Source organism: Engraulis encrasicolus, chromosome 17 (genome assembly GCF_034702125.1).
Source record: "Engraulis encrasicolus isolate BLACKSEA-1 chromosome 17, IST_EnEncr_1.0, whole genome shotgun sequence".
Lineage (NCBI taxonomy): Eukaryota > Metazoa > Chordata > Actinopteri > Clupeiformes > Engraulidae > Engraulis > Engraulis encrasicolus.
Window position 1 is genome coordinate 20,395,466 of NC_085873.1, and position 15,679 is coordinate 20,411,144.

General features: G+C 41.7%; 2 protein-coding genes and 1 long non-coding RNA gene across 4 annotated transcripts in view; 2 read left to right on the forward strand and 1 right to left on the reverse strand.

The window, feature by feature from the left end:
* The window catches only part of LOC134467653 (NACHT, LRR and PYD domains-containing protein 1-like), a 33,450-nt gene continuing 17,771 nt past the window's right edge, over positions 1-15,679 (forward strand). The window contains exons 1-2 of the mRNA XM_063221492.1: positions 1-121; positions 12,777-12,881. Of these exons, the coding sequence (XP_063077562.1) occupies positions 75-121; positions 12,777-12,881 (152 nt within the window). The 5' untranslated portion in view covers positions 1-74. The remainder of the gene's footprint in view (positions 122-12,776; positions 12,882-15,679) is intronic.
* On the forward strand, positions 712-2,231 carry LOC134467931 (uncharacterized). The gene is made up of 3 exons (XR_010038665.1): positions 712-993; positions 1,797-1,909; positions 2,056-2,231. It is a non-coding gene; the product is annotated as an uncharacterized LOC134467931 (long non-coding RNA).
* Positions 6,128-8,452, reverse strand: LOC134467306 (mediator of RNA polymerase II transcription subunit 15-like). 2 transcript variants are annotated; one of them, XM_063221206.1, is made up of 6 exons: positions 8,394-8,452; positions 8,216-8,274; positions 7,404-8,129; positions 6,500-7,190; positions 6,312-6,365; positions 6,128-6,228 (listed from the first exon to the last, which is right to left on the reverse strand). In XM_063221206.1, exons 1-6 carry the CDS (start codon positions 8,402-8,404, stop codon positions 6,219-6,221), a joined length of 1,551 nt encoding a protein of 516 aa, XP_063077276.1. In that variant the 5' UTR covers positions 8,405-8,452; the 3' UTR covers positions 6,128-6,218. The 2 variants fall into 2 exon arrangements, with proteins under 2 accessions (XP_063077276.1, XP_063077275.1); XM_063221205.1 differs by having other exon boundaries at positions 6,500-8,129.

Here is a 15,679-nt window from a genome sequence, read left to right on the forward strand (position 1 = left end):
TAACAGTGTGACAGAATTCATTTGTGATTTCTGTCCTCATCCCTCTTATCAGTGTCAAGCTGCATGAGGAGCCCATGGATGAACCAGAGATCAGAGAGATGGACCCTCCTCCTGAGGAGAGGTAAGATCACATTACTAATGATTTACTATCTAATGACAACAACATCTAGCCTACATTGGATAGAAACTGAGTAATTTTTTTTTAAAGAACAAAGAACATTTCCTTTTTTTACAGCTTTCATTCGCATACGTTCAGAATTGATGGTAGGCTAGTGTAATAGCCAAATGACTGTCACACAGTAGGCCTAGCCTAATATTTAGTAGCATATCAACGAGAACATAAACAGATTTTCACGTTCATAACTGATGTGACATGTTGGTCCAAACATTGACATCAATTAGTGGGCTATTCTTCTATTTGGACATTCTATTGGCTGAGGATGTGAAAGGCACAAGGCAATGATACAGTAAGTAAGTAAGTTCTACTCTGTTGTGATGCAACGGCGGGGGGCGGGACGTCGCCATGTTGGCGGCAGAAGTAGGAAGTAGAGTGCCTTTTCCCATGCTTCTCTATGCGACTTAAAGCAATGTACCTCCGAAGTAATTCATGCCATGCATGCTCTGTTTCTTTCAAACGATAGTTTCCCGTCCCTTTCAAACCACCCCGGTATTTTTTTTTGACTGACCCCTTGTTTTAGAGTGTTATTAAAATAGTTTAAATGACCAATGAGCACTGTTATCTGGGTTGATTGACAGTTGACATTCTTTAGAATTATTTTTTGATTGACAGGGCGTCGTCAAGGAGACGTTCGACTCAGTCAGTCCCGCGCCAGTGTCGTGCCAAAAAGTCCTTCCAGGGAAGTCCCTCTCTACTTTGAACAACTTCATCACGACTTTGATGGATTATTTCATTGATTCACTTTCCTCATACTCAGGTCTTGTTGTGCCTTTGGATATACTAATCCGTATTCTGTCGGAAGCTCTGCAGTTTTGGTAAGTAAAATAAAATTTAAAAAGTACAAGAAGAGCTCTCGATATGTGGCTGTTTCACCAAAATGACTGAGGTGTACGATATGCTAGCTTGTTATTAGCTCTTGTTGATCAATATGTAAATAGAGCTCTAGCTGTGTTTGGTGTTTGGTCTGTCGATTTGTTAAGCAACTTAATTCTAAGTTGAATGTCATTCGTATTATGACCAAAGCGTGTATGTTTTGGCGTGCATCAGGTGTGTAGACACCCTCCCTCCGTACCGTAATCTGCAAATAGCTCATCGTACTCCTGTCAACGTCGTCTTGGTGCAAAGATATTGCTTTCTGTAGCTAGCATGCATGGTCGTGTGTGTGATTTCACCAGCTGCTAGCGGTTGACTCGGAGGAGCCCGAGAACAATATAAACAATTTGTTTACTGCATTTCGAGCACACATAATTGACAACCCAGAATTTTCCCTAGCACCACTCAACTACTAGGCCTGTTCAAACAAGAATTCACGACGAGACGTTGTCTGTTGTTTACATACTGTAGTTCTAGGAATGCAAGGACCGTCTGTCCTTGCATTGCCCAGCAGCTAAGAAATTCAATGCTATCGCACTTTATGGCTTTTGAGTAAAAAATCGCCTCATTAGAACCAGTTCTATAAGGACTGATGGGACATAGGATACGATGCTCTGTCTAGTCAGTTTTGCTGTTTCACTCAAAACATTGCGATCAATGCCACGTCGTCTAAATGGAAGCGGCTGGAGCCTGGAGGTATTGCGTTGTGTCGTTTGATTAGGTGTGTATCCTGCTTGTCTTTCAGAGCACTTCAGGCGTCGGGGTAACGCTCTTCGCTCAGCATCCAAACCGTGCCACCTCCACCAACAGCCAGATCAGCTGTCGATGGGGCATTGCGTTATCACTACCAGAGCAACGGTTAGTAATGTATCAAACATATACCTGTACTAATGGTATGACACAAATGTTGCATGTGAAGTGAAATGCCTTACCATTAGCTAATATTCCTGGGAACATCGTGTGTGCCTCCTTTGACTTATCTGTAGCTTATTATGTTGTTATAGAGGTACCATTCCAGTGAGATTTCCACAAAGAGAAGTGTCAAGATAAAAACCAGATGCACCATGGACCCTTTCAACCTCAACACAAGTCCAACCAAGGACAAGTAAAACATCCAGGTTAGAGGAGGAAGAGGACAGCATCACAACACCACCTGACCCCTTGATATCTGGCATTTGGAGAAAGGTAAGTGTCTTGAGCTGATCAATATGTTTATAAACAGAATGTTTGGATGCACATAGGCCTAACTTGCTTTTTGTGTAATCTGATCAGTGTTCAGCAAGTTACTGAAAAGCTGCAGTACATTACTGATTACACGTTACTGTCATTTTAAAATAATCTCTCACATCACAATATTACTAAATGTATGTAGGCCATTACACTGATGTTGCATTACTTCAGTTACTTTAGCCAAAATAATTGCCAAAATATGGATCTGGAGATTTACAAAAGTAATGCATTACATTGTGGTTTCCGAACTTTTTTCCATGTGCACCCCCTTGTACATTTCAATGTGGTTTGCGCAACCCCTAAGTGATGGTCCTCTTGTGGTAGGCCACGCACCCCCAGGGGTGCTCACACCCCAGCTTGGGAAAACCGTCCGTAATTAATTACTTTTGTAATGTGTTACCCCCAACACTGCGTTTGATTTGGTGCATATTTTGTTTGTCTTTCACAGCACATCACAGTCGTCTGTGTGACACCCCCTCACTGCACGCCAGCACCCAAACCAAACCACCTCCACCACCGGTCAGATCATCTCGGTATGCACAGCAGTCTGAGGGGACATTAGTACATATCAATATATCAAAAACACACCTACACTACTGCTATGAGACATATTATGTGCTTGGGAAGTGAGGTGCACTACTGCTGTTCTAAGCCTAAGCTCTCTGCATGGCTAAGGGGTGGTACGGTCATTGGTACTCGACTTCACATAGGCTGTCTACCCTTGGCCTACATATTCCTGAGAACTTTGTGTGTGCCTTATTTGGTTGCTGAAAATCAAGTCTGCACACTAAGCTCCCGTTTCACTTATTTAGTGTGATGGTATGATTCTTACATTAATTATTTTGGATTTGTGTTTATTGTTACAGCTGATTATGTGTACAGTACTCTCCTGCCTGCATCCTACCACCACAAGTTCACCCCAGAGGATCTGCTGTCAACAACCATTGTGAAATCGTTGCAATTATGAAACACACTTAATAAATGCTAGTACATCACATCACACACATTTTGTTTCTGAATTGTTTTTCAATATTGATTAACACACTGTTGTTACAACATCTGTTTAGGTCAGGGGTGGGGAACCATGTCTAAAGGGCGGTTTACGGGTCAGGCCATCTTATCCGCTCCCCAATATAATTTTAATGTTGTACAGCTTCAAGTGAAATATGACATATATATTTTGTAGAGGTATCTTAGAAATTACATCAGCAATACAATTAAGTTATATTCAAGGGACCAAGAGAAGGTGGGGTCTGTTGTAAAGCTGGCCACCTTCAATATAGGCCAAAAAAGCTGGGGGAAATCCTGTTTTGTGTTCATAGTACGGCCCTTGGAGGATTTACAGCTCCAGGCCTTTTTATTAGAATAGCATGAAAAAGTTTATTTATTTCCATAATTCCATCAATAATGTTAAACTGTCATGGATTGTAGATTCATGGCCCAGTTTTTTAACTATTCCAATCATTAATTTTTTTCTTTTTATATACGTTGGCCTTCCAGCTCAAAAAACCCATGAATTGGGGAATTCGCAGCATTAGAATATTGTAATAAAATCACATTTTTCTTCATCAAAATTCGGGTCACATTAAATCAGTTGAAATTTGGTACTTTCTACATAACATGCAATGTTCAATACTTGGTTAGGACATTCTCTGTCTTCATAACGGCCATGATGCGTTTAACATTGAAGTCAATGGCAAAAACAGTGCATGGGAGTTATGGAAGCTCAGATATCATTGATGCTTTGCTGTCAGCTGTTCTTGTTTGTTGACCTGGTGCCCCACACTTCCCTCTTCAATATACCCGAAGATTTCCATGCCACGTTTTGGTGTTAACTCACCAGTTTAATTCTAACTCAACAGAAATTAAACCCCATTCATTTTCAATGGGGTTTCATTTCTGGTGATTTAGAATTAAACTGGTGAGACTTGGAAGGAGCAACTTGGAGACCCAACTTGAGCATTGGGTGGGTGGGTTTTGAAGCCTCTTTATTACTCCACCCTCTTTGACTCCGTTATTGAACACTTTATAGCTTTGGGCCTGCAGTCACTAACTAGATCTAGGGCAATTGTATCAAGTTGAAGTTCAAGCTAAATTGACCCGTCACATCACTGACTTTAAAGAGAGAAGACCTGTCTGTGGCGCCCACTTGGCCCAGACCGAGAAACCTCTTGGAGTGTGTGTGTGTGTGTGTGTGTGTGTGTGTGTGTGTGTGTGTGTGTGTGTGTGTGTGTGTGTGTGTGTGTGTGTGTGTGTGTGTGTGTGTGTGCTGTCCAATCACTGCACTTTTAAGGAACTTTTGACTCTTGACCACTGGACATACTTTTTCCTGCTAACCACAAGCAAAGACTGTGATCTGACGGAGCTGGCCCAGTTACTGGGGAACCTCTTGTGTGTGTGTGTGTGTGTGTGTGTGTGTGTGTGTGTGTGTGTGTGTGTGTGTGTGTGTGTGTGTGTGTGTGTGTGTGTGTGTGTGTGTGTGTGTGCGCGCGCGCACGCGTGTGATTGTCTAATACACTTACCTGTACTTTACTGTGACATTGTGAGAATTTTCCACCCCTATATTTACACTGCCTACTTCTACATACTATATCTTAGATGTATCTGTCAACACTTGTTATTTTCCCCTACCTGACTATTCCTGTGTTATTATTTTGTGTCTTGAAATGTCCATGTGGGCATTTGTTTATTTGTGTATTTATGTAAGCTACTGGATACCTGAATTTCCCCCTGGGGATTAATAAAGTTACTCTACTCAACTCTACTTCATATCTGAAGTCATCATGACCATCCATCTTCTTACTTCGGGGTCTATAGCATAGATTACAAAATGTTTCGTTTTCAATACCATTAAAAAAAGTGGTCAACATTTGATTGAAAATTGGAAAGAGATGTCTGAATACTTATTTTACTTTCCTCAGGGCCACTTAACACAAATAATTTAAACGTTTTGTCAGTCAACATTTTAATTCCAAATCTCACACCATTACGAAAAACAAAAATTTGATTAGTCCATTTGGAGGCCTGTGAGTCAATTCTTTAACCCCAGAACATGTAGTTTGTTAGTTTCTTTTAGCTCCGTGACAAAAAGGAAAAACCCAACTAATTTGAATTCAGGGATTGTCTTTGAATTTACAAATGCTGTCAAAGGTTCCATCATTGGGCGTGTGTGCACAGAGAGACCCACAGCAAAGGGGACAGCTAAGAGTTAAAGGGACACTGTGAGATTTTTGTTTATTTCCAGAATTCATGCTGCCCATTCACTAATGTGTTACCTTTTTCATGAATACTTATCACCAGCATCAAATTCTAAGTATTCATTATGACTCAGAAAATTGCACTTTTCATGCATGAAAAGGGGGATCTTCTCCATGGTCTGCCATTTTGAATTTCCAATAATAGCCATTTTTAGCTGCAAGAATGACTCTACTTTGACCATACTAGAAAATATTTGTTTATTACTTAGTACACTTTCATGTAAAGATCAAATTTGGCAATAGGCAGCCCAGTTTCAATAAGCAGCATAGTTGCAGTACCCTTTTTGAACATTTCCTGCACATTGTCCCTTTAAGAAAAATGCTAAGGCAGCAAGGTCTACGGGCAGCATTGTCTGAGTACTATCGGCAAGAGCAGCTGTGAAGGAGCACGTCAAGCAAATACAGAATATGTGGAGCCATTAAGGGAACTGAAGTACCCATCGATACTTTCCAATGATCAACCAGTATGGCAGAAAACAGTCACTGCCAAACCGTCGGCGGTAACGCAAAGTAAACCTTTTTAACTAGACACCTTTAGGTCATTGCAAAAACACTTCTATAGACACAAACAAAAGCATAAAGACAAAAATGCTTCACATTTTTTTTTATTAAATAAATGGCCAGGTAATGTGCAATGCACACATCCATTCAGAGACCTCACTCCAGAGCTTGGGGACAGCTCAGGCCTTCCTGCAAGGAGGGAAAACCCAAAGATTAGCTACAATAAATAAAAACACAATACATTTTGTAAAAAGTAAATGAATGCATGCTACCTTGCAGGGAGGACAGTCTGGTCTATATAAACTGGAGCAGGAACAACAGACTCACTAGGGGCAGAGAAAGACACATTTCATAGTACAGCCTGTAGCTTCACACCAGAAAGCTCACTAGAAGAATTACAACTAATTAGATTATTCTGACAAAAAATAAAAGTAGTGTTTATAAAGGCAAAGTATTCTACCTTCCATCCTGGGTCATCTGTTGAGGATCAGCGGTCTCAATAGGAGGAGGGAAGTCCAGGGGGATGTAGGTGGTTTGGGAAAAGACCCTCTTGCCTCGCGAGTAGCGATGGAAGGACTGCACAACATAAGTGGTTTGAAAGCCTGATGGTGCGGTTAGAGTGATGAAGCGATCTTGGCTTGATGAGGCAGCCTCAGCATCAGCCGAAGGAGACTCTGCACCTGTGGAACCAACAGGGCCTGAACTCACAGAATCTGGAGCCTGGACTGCAGCCTGTGGTACCTTAGCCTGCTGTTGGTAAGCTGCAGCCTGTGGTACATTAGCCTGCTGTTGGTAAGCTGGAGCCTGGGGCATTTGGACTTGCTGCTGGGTCATCTGGACTGGCGCCTGGGCCATCTGGACCGGCGCCTGGGCTTGTTGTTGGGTCATTGGAACTGGCGCCTGGGCCATTTGAGCTGCAGCCTGAGCTTGCTGTTGGGCCATCTGAGCTGCAGCCTGCATCTGGGCTTGCTGTTGGGCCATCTGAGCAAGGGCCTGGTACATCTGGGCCATACTTGATGAGGTAGCCCCAGTGGAAACAGACGCTGTGGAGGAGCTACCTTGGGGCACCTTAGCCTGCTGTTGGGGAGCTTTAGCCGGGGGCATTTTAACTTGCTGTTGAGACATCTGAACAGGGGCCTGGGACATCTGGTCTGGGGCTTGGGCCGGTTGCTGCTTTGGCATCTGCATAGCCATCTGGGCCATCACTACTGGGGCCTGAACTGCCTGGCTGACAGACTGGGTCTCCTGACCCCCACCAGTAGCACCAGATGAAGCCCCCTGCTGGCTTGCCTGGTGCATTCCATAGAAGCCTGTTGTAAGCATGGGAACTGCCATCCATGGGATACCTGGGCCCCCATTTGAACCTGCCTGGTTTCCTGGCATCTGTGCCTGGGACATCTGAGCTGCAGCCAGAGGCATTTTGACTTGCTGCTGGGCCATTGGAACTGGCGCCTGGGTCATTTGAGCTGCAGCCTGTGCTTGTTGTTGGGCCCTCTGAGCTGCAGCCTGCATCTGGGCCTGGGCTTGCTGTTGGACCATCTGAGCAAGGGCCTGGTACATCGCCGATGATGTAGCCCCAGTGGAAGCGGACGCTGTGGAGGAGCTGCCTTTGGGCACCTCAGCCTGCTGTTGGGGTGCTTTAGCCTGGGGCATTTGGACTTGCTGTTGAGACATCTGCCCAGGGGCCTGGAACATCTGGGCTGTGGCTTGGGTCTGCTGCTTTGGCATTTGCATAGTCACCTGACTCATCATTGCTGGGGCCTGGACTGCCTGGCTGACAGACTGGGTTTCCTGACCCCCACCAGTAGCGCCAGATGAAGCCCCCTGCTGGCTTGCTTGGTGCATTCCATAGAAGCCTGTTGTAAGCATGGGAACTGCCATCCATGGGATACCTGGGCCCCCATTTGAACCTGCCTGGTTTCCTGGCATCTGTACCACGTCTTGAGTGGAAGTGATGGATCCTTTAGCTCCACCAACATTGCCCTTTCCAGGTTCACTGGTACTTGGATTACCTCCAGTCTTAGTTGAACCAAGATCACTCATTGGCTTCATAGACCCCAGAAACCCCAAACCTTGGGGAAAGCCCATCCCTGGGGAGAAAAAAAAAACACAGCGACATAAAATGTAAGCCACAAGTTTAAGGTCATTATTCATCTAAGGGCCAACTATACTATACCTTGGTGAAGCTGCTGAGAGCAGATGCCATGCACCAAGAGGAGGCAAATCCAAGAGAACCTGCAAAACACAGTGACCATTTCTACCTTAATAGAAAAGCAACTTCAAAGACAATGACTGCATAAAGTATTGGAAATCAGCCTTCTCCAAATAAGGAACAGGCCAACTGGACCACTTACCTGAACATCATGGCAGTCCCAGAAACCAAGCTGTGTTGTCCACACTACCAAGCTCAGCTTTTATATGCTTCCCTCTTAATCAACCTGGTGGCTACAGCTGATATCACTTGCTGTGTGGGTCATCTGGGTGAACATCCAATTAAGACTCATTAAGGTTTTAAATGGTTTGTTTAATTGATTCATTGCGTCAATTACATTCATTGGTTAAAGATGGCTCTGGGATTGGCTGACCAGGAATGCGTTTCTCAAAAGTGTTGTTGCTAACCTGTTAGCAACTTACTAGGTTGCTTATGGGAAATTGCATTGCCAATTTAGTTAGCAATGACACCATTGAGAAACGCCCTCCAGATTATTTATATATTTGACCAGTTTGATTTTGTATCATCATACAACAAATAATTAAACCTTCAGTTTGTGTAGGTCCGGATTTATGACAAACCTTTTGCATGTACCCATGCATGGGCAGATCTGTGACCTGAGACAACTCGGTAAAGGAACATGTGGACAAACTTGATTCAACTCCTCAGAAATTGGTTGTCAGTTAATCACATTTAAAGCGTCAATATGTTGTGTTCATTGGCTTGAAATAGATGTGTGATTAATGATTTCAGCCAGACCAGAGAAAGTGAGGTGACGACTACATAGATGGTGTCAAATGCTTGGTCACATTTTACATATAGGAAGATGTAGTCATCTGCTCTGCAATGCATGTAACTAGACCTTTAACAAAAGTAGGCCTAATAAAAAGGTAAAGATGACTTTTGGCATGCAAAAAAATAAGCAAAACCTGAAAATCTAGGGGTGGAGGGGACACAATTAAAAATGGAGGAGTCCAACACCATTACTAGTAAAATGCCAAAATATTGTGCAACCAACGTCCTGTAGATTAAACTTTCAGTTTGCATTTGGACTTTTCAAGGTCGTCAGTCAGAATTCAGCAGAGTAAAAGACTTGAGGGAGCAGTACACTGCACAACATCCCTGGCCCTAGCACCCATGTCCAGAAGTCTCAGTAGCAGAACTCTGATGGTCCAGTCTATAGATCACACCACTCAGGACATTCTGCCACAGCTATAGAAGATGATTCAAAGTGATCCTTTCCAGTGTGGATTGTTGTCAGCCCAGCCCATTATATTAGGAGTCCGTTACAGAAAAAGAACCATCTGGACGTGCCAAGTCAGCATTTTGTGCAACAACTGATCACTTCGAATGATTAAACTCAAACAATTTTAGTAACCTGTTTGCAGTCTCTGAATGACAAATGCATGAATGCAGTGTGGGTGCCCACAGCCAGACCACTTGTGCAGAGCACGCAAAGCAAATAAACACAAACACGTAGCCATTAAATGAACTCAAGTCAGATAAGAACCCATTGATACCTTCCAATGATCAACCATTACAGCAGAGGAAAACAACTTGCTTGAATTAGAATTCTCAAAATGCAGTGTTCAATTAAACTAAACATTTACAAATAATGATCTAGGTTGTGTGCTTAAAGTCATACTTTTAGACAAAAGGGGAAGAAGACAAAATATTTAAAATTGCCCATTTATTCAAGTCAATGCACTCATCCATAAAAATTGCACTCCCGAGCTTGGGGAACAGCAACTCATCCCTTCCTGCAATGGAGAAACATTAACTACAATACTGAATTTTCACATCAGATCAACAGCCTGGCCTTTCGCATCAGCTGGTGCAGGAGCATCAGGCTCTCTAGAAAAGTGGGAACAAAGTGCATATTCCATATGAGAAATTAATGTTCCATGTGTGTATAGCATTTGGGATAAAATAATTATATTTGAAGAAGCCAATTGATTAGAAATCCATCCCAAGTACAACACACACACACACCATTTCACCTTATGAATCATACCACACCAGCTAAGACAATGTTCTAGCATGGCAGCATGTTTAACAAAGACTTTAAGTTGAAACAAGAATTAGAAAATATATATTTTTAAAGTTTCATGCATAAGTATTCTACCTTCCACCCTGGGTCTTCTGTTGAGGATCAGCAGTCTCAATAGGAGGAGGGAAGTCCAGGGGGATGTAGGTGGTTTGGGAAAAGACCCTCTTGCCTCGCGAGTAGCGATGGAAAGTCCGCACAACATAAGTGGTTTGGAAGCCTGATGGTGCGGTTAGAGTGATGAAGCGATCTTGGCTTGATGAGGCAGCCTCAGCCCCAGCTGAAGGGGATGCTGCACCTATGGAACCAGCAGGGCCTGAACTCACAGAAGCTGCAGCCTGTGGCACCTTAGCCTGCTGTTGGTGAGCTGAAGCCTGGGGCATTTGGACTGGCTGCTAGGACATCTGGACTGGCTGCTGGGACATCTGAACATCTGGACTGGCTAGCTTTTTTTAGGAACAGGGGCCACCATGGGACCAAATGTAACCTTCAGGGGCCAACAGGGTCACCACCATCTGATATCCAGTGATGACGCAGCTTAGATAAACATCAATTGGCGACAAGGCAATACACATTATCCGGCAAGAAAACATCATAGTCTTAATGAATTAAATTACCCATCATAGCCTCATTGTTAATGGGCTACCAGCCTTGCAGATTTTGTTGAGTGTATTGCATACTCTAATACATCATACCTACATATTGCTCATTTTTCAAACGTACTTTTCTACAGTATGCTGACAGTAAAGACCATCGACTTCTACGCTACTATCCAAATACACAAATTAATAATTCAGTAGGCCTATTCCTTTAAACATTATGAATCAGTATCATTTGCAATACTTCTTTTTTTTATTAAATCTATGTGCATGAATGACACATCAAACATAATCAACAACATATAAGATAGGAGCAGATAGCAGTGTTATTGTGGATGACACAGGACTAAGTAGTTTGATCATAAAATGCTTTGAAAAGCATGGGCTGGAGTATCATTGCAAAGGCATGTAAGGCTCAGACTACTTACCACAGTTGAATTGTGATGTTTCTATAGACATCTGAAATGACCTGAGACTTGAAAATCAGACAACCAAAAATGCTGTGTAAAGCCAAGGACTTGCTACAACTTGCAACTCTGGTCTTGGATAGAGGGGGTTGATATGAAGAGCTCTTTTCCAAAATGAGATATATCCATTTTATAGAATGTTGGGACAACATTGACATGACATTTTTCTATTGGGCTTTCCATTGAATTGCATTGAAAAATGCATTTTATAGAGGTCTAAAAAGTATGTTCTGAAAACATTTGAATGGCAAGAATTCACATATAGATTATAGGACTTCTTAATTGTCAATTCCAATATTGAAATGCAAAAAGTCAAAAATGGTGGATATAGCGTTTTGGAAAAGAGCTCTTCATATATGTATATGGGAACTACACAACTCAAACTCGAGGTTCACGTTGTGTTTTCAGTGTCCAGCAGGGGGCATCAGACACTCAGAAAGTGAAATCAAACATTAGGATAGGACTTTAGAATAGTTAAGTTCATTATGATTGAATAAGTATTCATATTGTCCCCATATATGTATATGTAACTTTGCTTGTGTGCGTATGTACCTTCATGTTTGCATCTGTGTGCATTAGGCCTGTAAAGGTACACTGTATTGTATTTGTACTAGAGATGCACCGGATCCGGTTCCGGTTCCGGATCCGGCTGGATAAGAGGGTTTTTCACAGGATCCGGGTCCGGCAGGATCTTAAGCAGTGGATCCGGTATCCGGCATGTTACCTAAAAATCAGGGTCTGGTGCATCTCTAGCCTAGGATTTTCAGTCAGTCTTTCAAAACCCCAATCATTGCATGGAGTGAAAGCCCTTTGGAAGTGGCCATTGCAGGCAGTGTGGCAATAAGCCAATCAGTCTAAAAAATTGTTTGAGCCAATGTAATAAAAAGGGCCCACGTGTGCGAGTAGACTATATGTTTCAACTCTTTTGTAGGATCCGGTATCCGGTTCCTTTAAGCAGTGGATCCGGTATCCGACAGGATCCTAAAAATCAGGATCCGGTGCATCTATAATTTGTACCGAACCGAACAGACCTGTACCGAAAGGTAGAGTGACAGGCTACTCTGTTAATGTTTTCACATTATGCTGCCACTACATGCAGTGGCTCATGCAGAACACTGAGAGAAAATGCAAGAAAAAAACGGGATAGACACTAATGAAATCTCAGATCCAAAGTAGCAATTTGAATCTATTTTCCTTTTATATATACTGTACCGAAAATGTACCGAACCGTGACCCCAAAACCGAGGTACGTACCGAACTGTGTGCATATAGCCTACCTGAAACTATATCATTGCAAACGATAGTGAACTATAGCATATTGCACACAATTAACATTGTGTGTGCGCACAACTAACATTGTGTGTGTGTGTGTGTGTGTGTGTGTGTGTGTGTGTGCGTGTGTGTGTTTTAAGAGCCCCCATAGAGAATAGACCAGACTCCCCTGTGTCCAAGAGAGTGAAGTGGTCTATGGATCATCCAGCACCATCCAGAGAGACGGATCCTCCTCCCGCGGAGAGGTGAGGTCACATGACCATTTGCTATCATATGAACAATAATGAAAACAACACACGTGATAGAAAAAGAATCATTTGATGTGACCATGCATCATGGTTCTAGAAAACACAGAATGGTTACATACCGCCATTCCGACATTGACTTTTTATTGCAGGAACCATTTTTCCAGCTTGCAGGAACTGTTTTCAGACCCTACCTGTAAGGGCATTTGGACCGTGACAAAATTAGACACTAAATTATACACTAATACTGTAATTTCGCTGTCACTCTCTACACTTCCGCTCATGTAGCAACATTGTTGCAAATGTCAATTGAGTTAGAACGTTGTTCACACACCTTTAAGTACCTGCAACAATGTTCAAATGACTCAGAATGGCTCGAAATGACAATCAAATACTGTCTGAATGGCGGTTACCCCCCTACACATAATGAGGTGCTATTATTCTTGTGTGAGCGCATACGCTTGGTGGACACTTGGTGAATGGCGGATGGTGGACTTCAGAGAAACAAACTAAAGGCTCTAGACATTTTTTAATCAATTACAAGGTATATGTCAGAAGTGTTTTGCATCAGGCAAACATAAAATTACACATCCATAACCTAGAATACATACCTTCCATACATTTTGCTAAAACAGAAACTGATGAATAAATGTCGAATGTGTGACGCAATTGAGCCAGAGGTTTAATGAGGAGCTTACGGTGGAGCATCAAACGCCCCTCGAAAAATGAAAACCACAAAAATCTCACTCTGCTCTAGCAGTATTGGTCCTTTGCACTATCATAACTCCCTTGTTAAGTTTGAAGCCTATTGTCTTGCATTGTCTTCATTTCCCATCATCATGAGCGGTGTTCACGGGTCAGTTTTGACCCGTATTTTCAATCAGCTGTAAAAGTGACAAATAACAATTGATGTATCACCAATCTTTTTTCTCATGTCTTTAGGCTTCATTTTTTATGGAACTATTGGTTTTAATGTTTTTGTCAAGGGTTTAAGTTTCTTGTTTTGTATCCATTTGTATTTCGATAGGAAAAAAGAAAAAGTAACCTCTAAGATGTAATATAATAAATTAAAAAGATGTATTACAGTTTTTCTCGATTGGTTTGGCTAATTTCTCGAAACTGAGATGACATTCTCAAAACAATACGGACAAATCTCCAAACCAACTTGCAATTTCCCACAACAGAATGGCATTTTTCATTGCTTTCATCAAATTTCAAATGCTTTGTACATGTCTCAAATGTTTAGTACATCTCGGCAGATGGCTACATACAAGTACCCTACAGTTGACACATTGAGCATACATTTAGCACATTTTCCAAATAAATTGACCTTTCTTATCTTAACGAATTAGACAATTCTCAGTGTAATGGTTGCCCTCTCCAAAACATGTCAGCATGATTTCATTGTGTGAGTCATCATATGCAAAGTAGTCTACACAATTGTCAAAACATAATATTTTAAGAATTTCTTTACTGTAAACAGTAAATTCATGACAGTGTTCAACAGGCCAGATGGTATTGTAACTTTACTAGTTTGTAGAAAATAATTTTACAACCGTGTATACTACAGTTTCCTCTGTTATTTAGCTAATTTCTTGACATTTTTTCAAACGGCATTCTGTGAGAGGAATTTAGTTTCGACACATGGGTAAACTGTTTTTGGAGTGATATGAGCAAGTGATGAGGATGCATGTAGTTATGCTGAACCATCCAGTTTATTTTGACAGAAGGGCTGCATGAATGCAAATGAGCCAAAGCAATTGAGAAGGATCTATACCATTTTGATGGTACTGACCATTTATGTGGGAGAAGGTCTAGTGCTGATTCAAGAATGAGCTGTTTTGGGAGGTATATGACATTTTGCTAGTTATCTGATCTGTTGTGCAGAAGTGTAAGAATGTTTAGCCAAATGACCCAAAATTTATAGAAATGTCATCTCGGTTTCAAGAAATTAGCCAAACCAATCGAGAAAAACTGTAAGACAGTTACCTGGCTGTCACTGTGGAGTATTACAGTATTTCTCAATTGGTTTTGTACATTTCTCCAATCTCTCTCGCAATTTTCAAAACACAGTATTCATTCTCAAAACAGCTTTAACAAATGGCAAAACACCATGGATGACCTGCAAAACCAAGTCTCTTCCTCAAAATCCTTAGTTTGTCTTTCAAAACCAAGTTTTTGTGTCAATGAACGTGTCAGTGCCAGCAGAATGGTTAGTCATTGTGTCATAGTGTATGGACAAGCTAGTCAAATCGATTTGTCATGTTGTCAATTGACTAGTACACTCTTGAGGATGTTTTCTGAAGCGAAATGTTGTTTAGAATGGGTGGAAAATGTTGCAAATTCGACTTTATATTACATTGATCAGGTAAGATTGTACTAGATATGCATTTAGAGTATGACATATTTATTGAAAGGTTTTCTCATTGCAAAATCAAAAAAATAGTCAACTCTGATTGATGTGTCAAAGTGCGCCCTCTACCACCCCTTTTTACTTGTCTTGCAGGCCCATGTGGAAAAAAATATAGAACTGTAAAGCAAAATAAATTTGAAACAATACACTGATACTGTATAAAGTGCACTTACTGTCTTGTGAAATTCTAGGGAAATATTGTAATTTTGCGTGGAGCGCAATTATAAAGGGCACATGAGGCATAGAGTAATGTAATGCAGTACAGTGCTTATTGTTGTATTGCATGCTTGTTTCCTCTTTCCCTTCAACTGCTTTTAATGAGAGAGAGTCAATATTTACCTGCGAGCAATTCACCAATTCAGCTCACATTTATAGACACAAATCC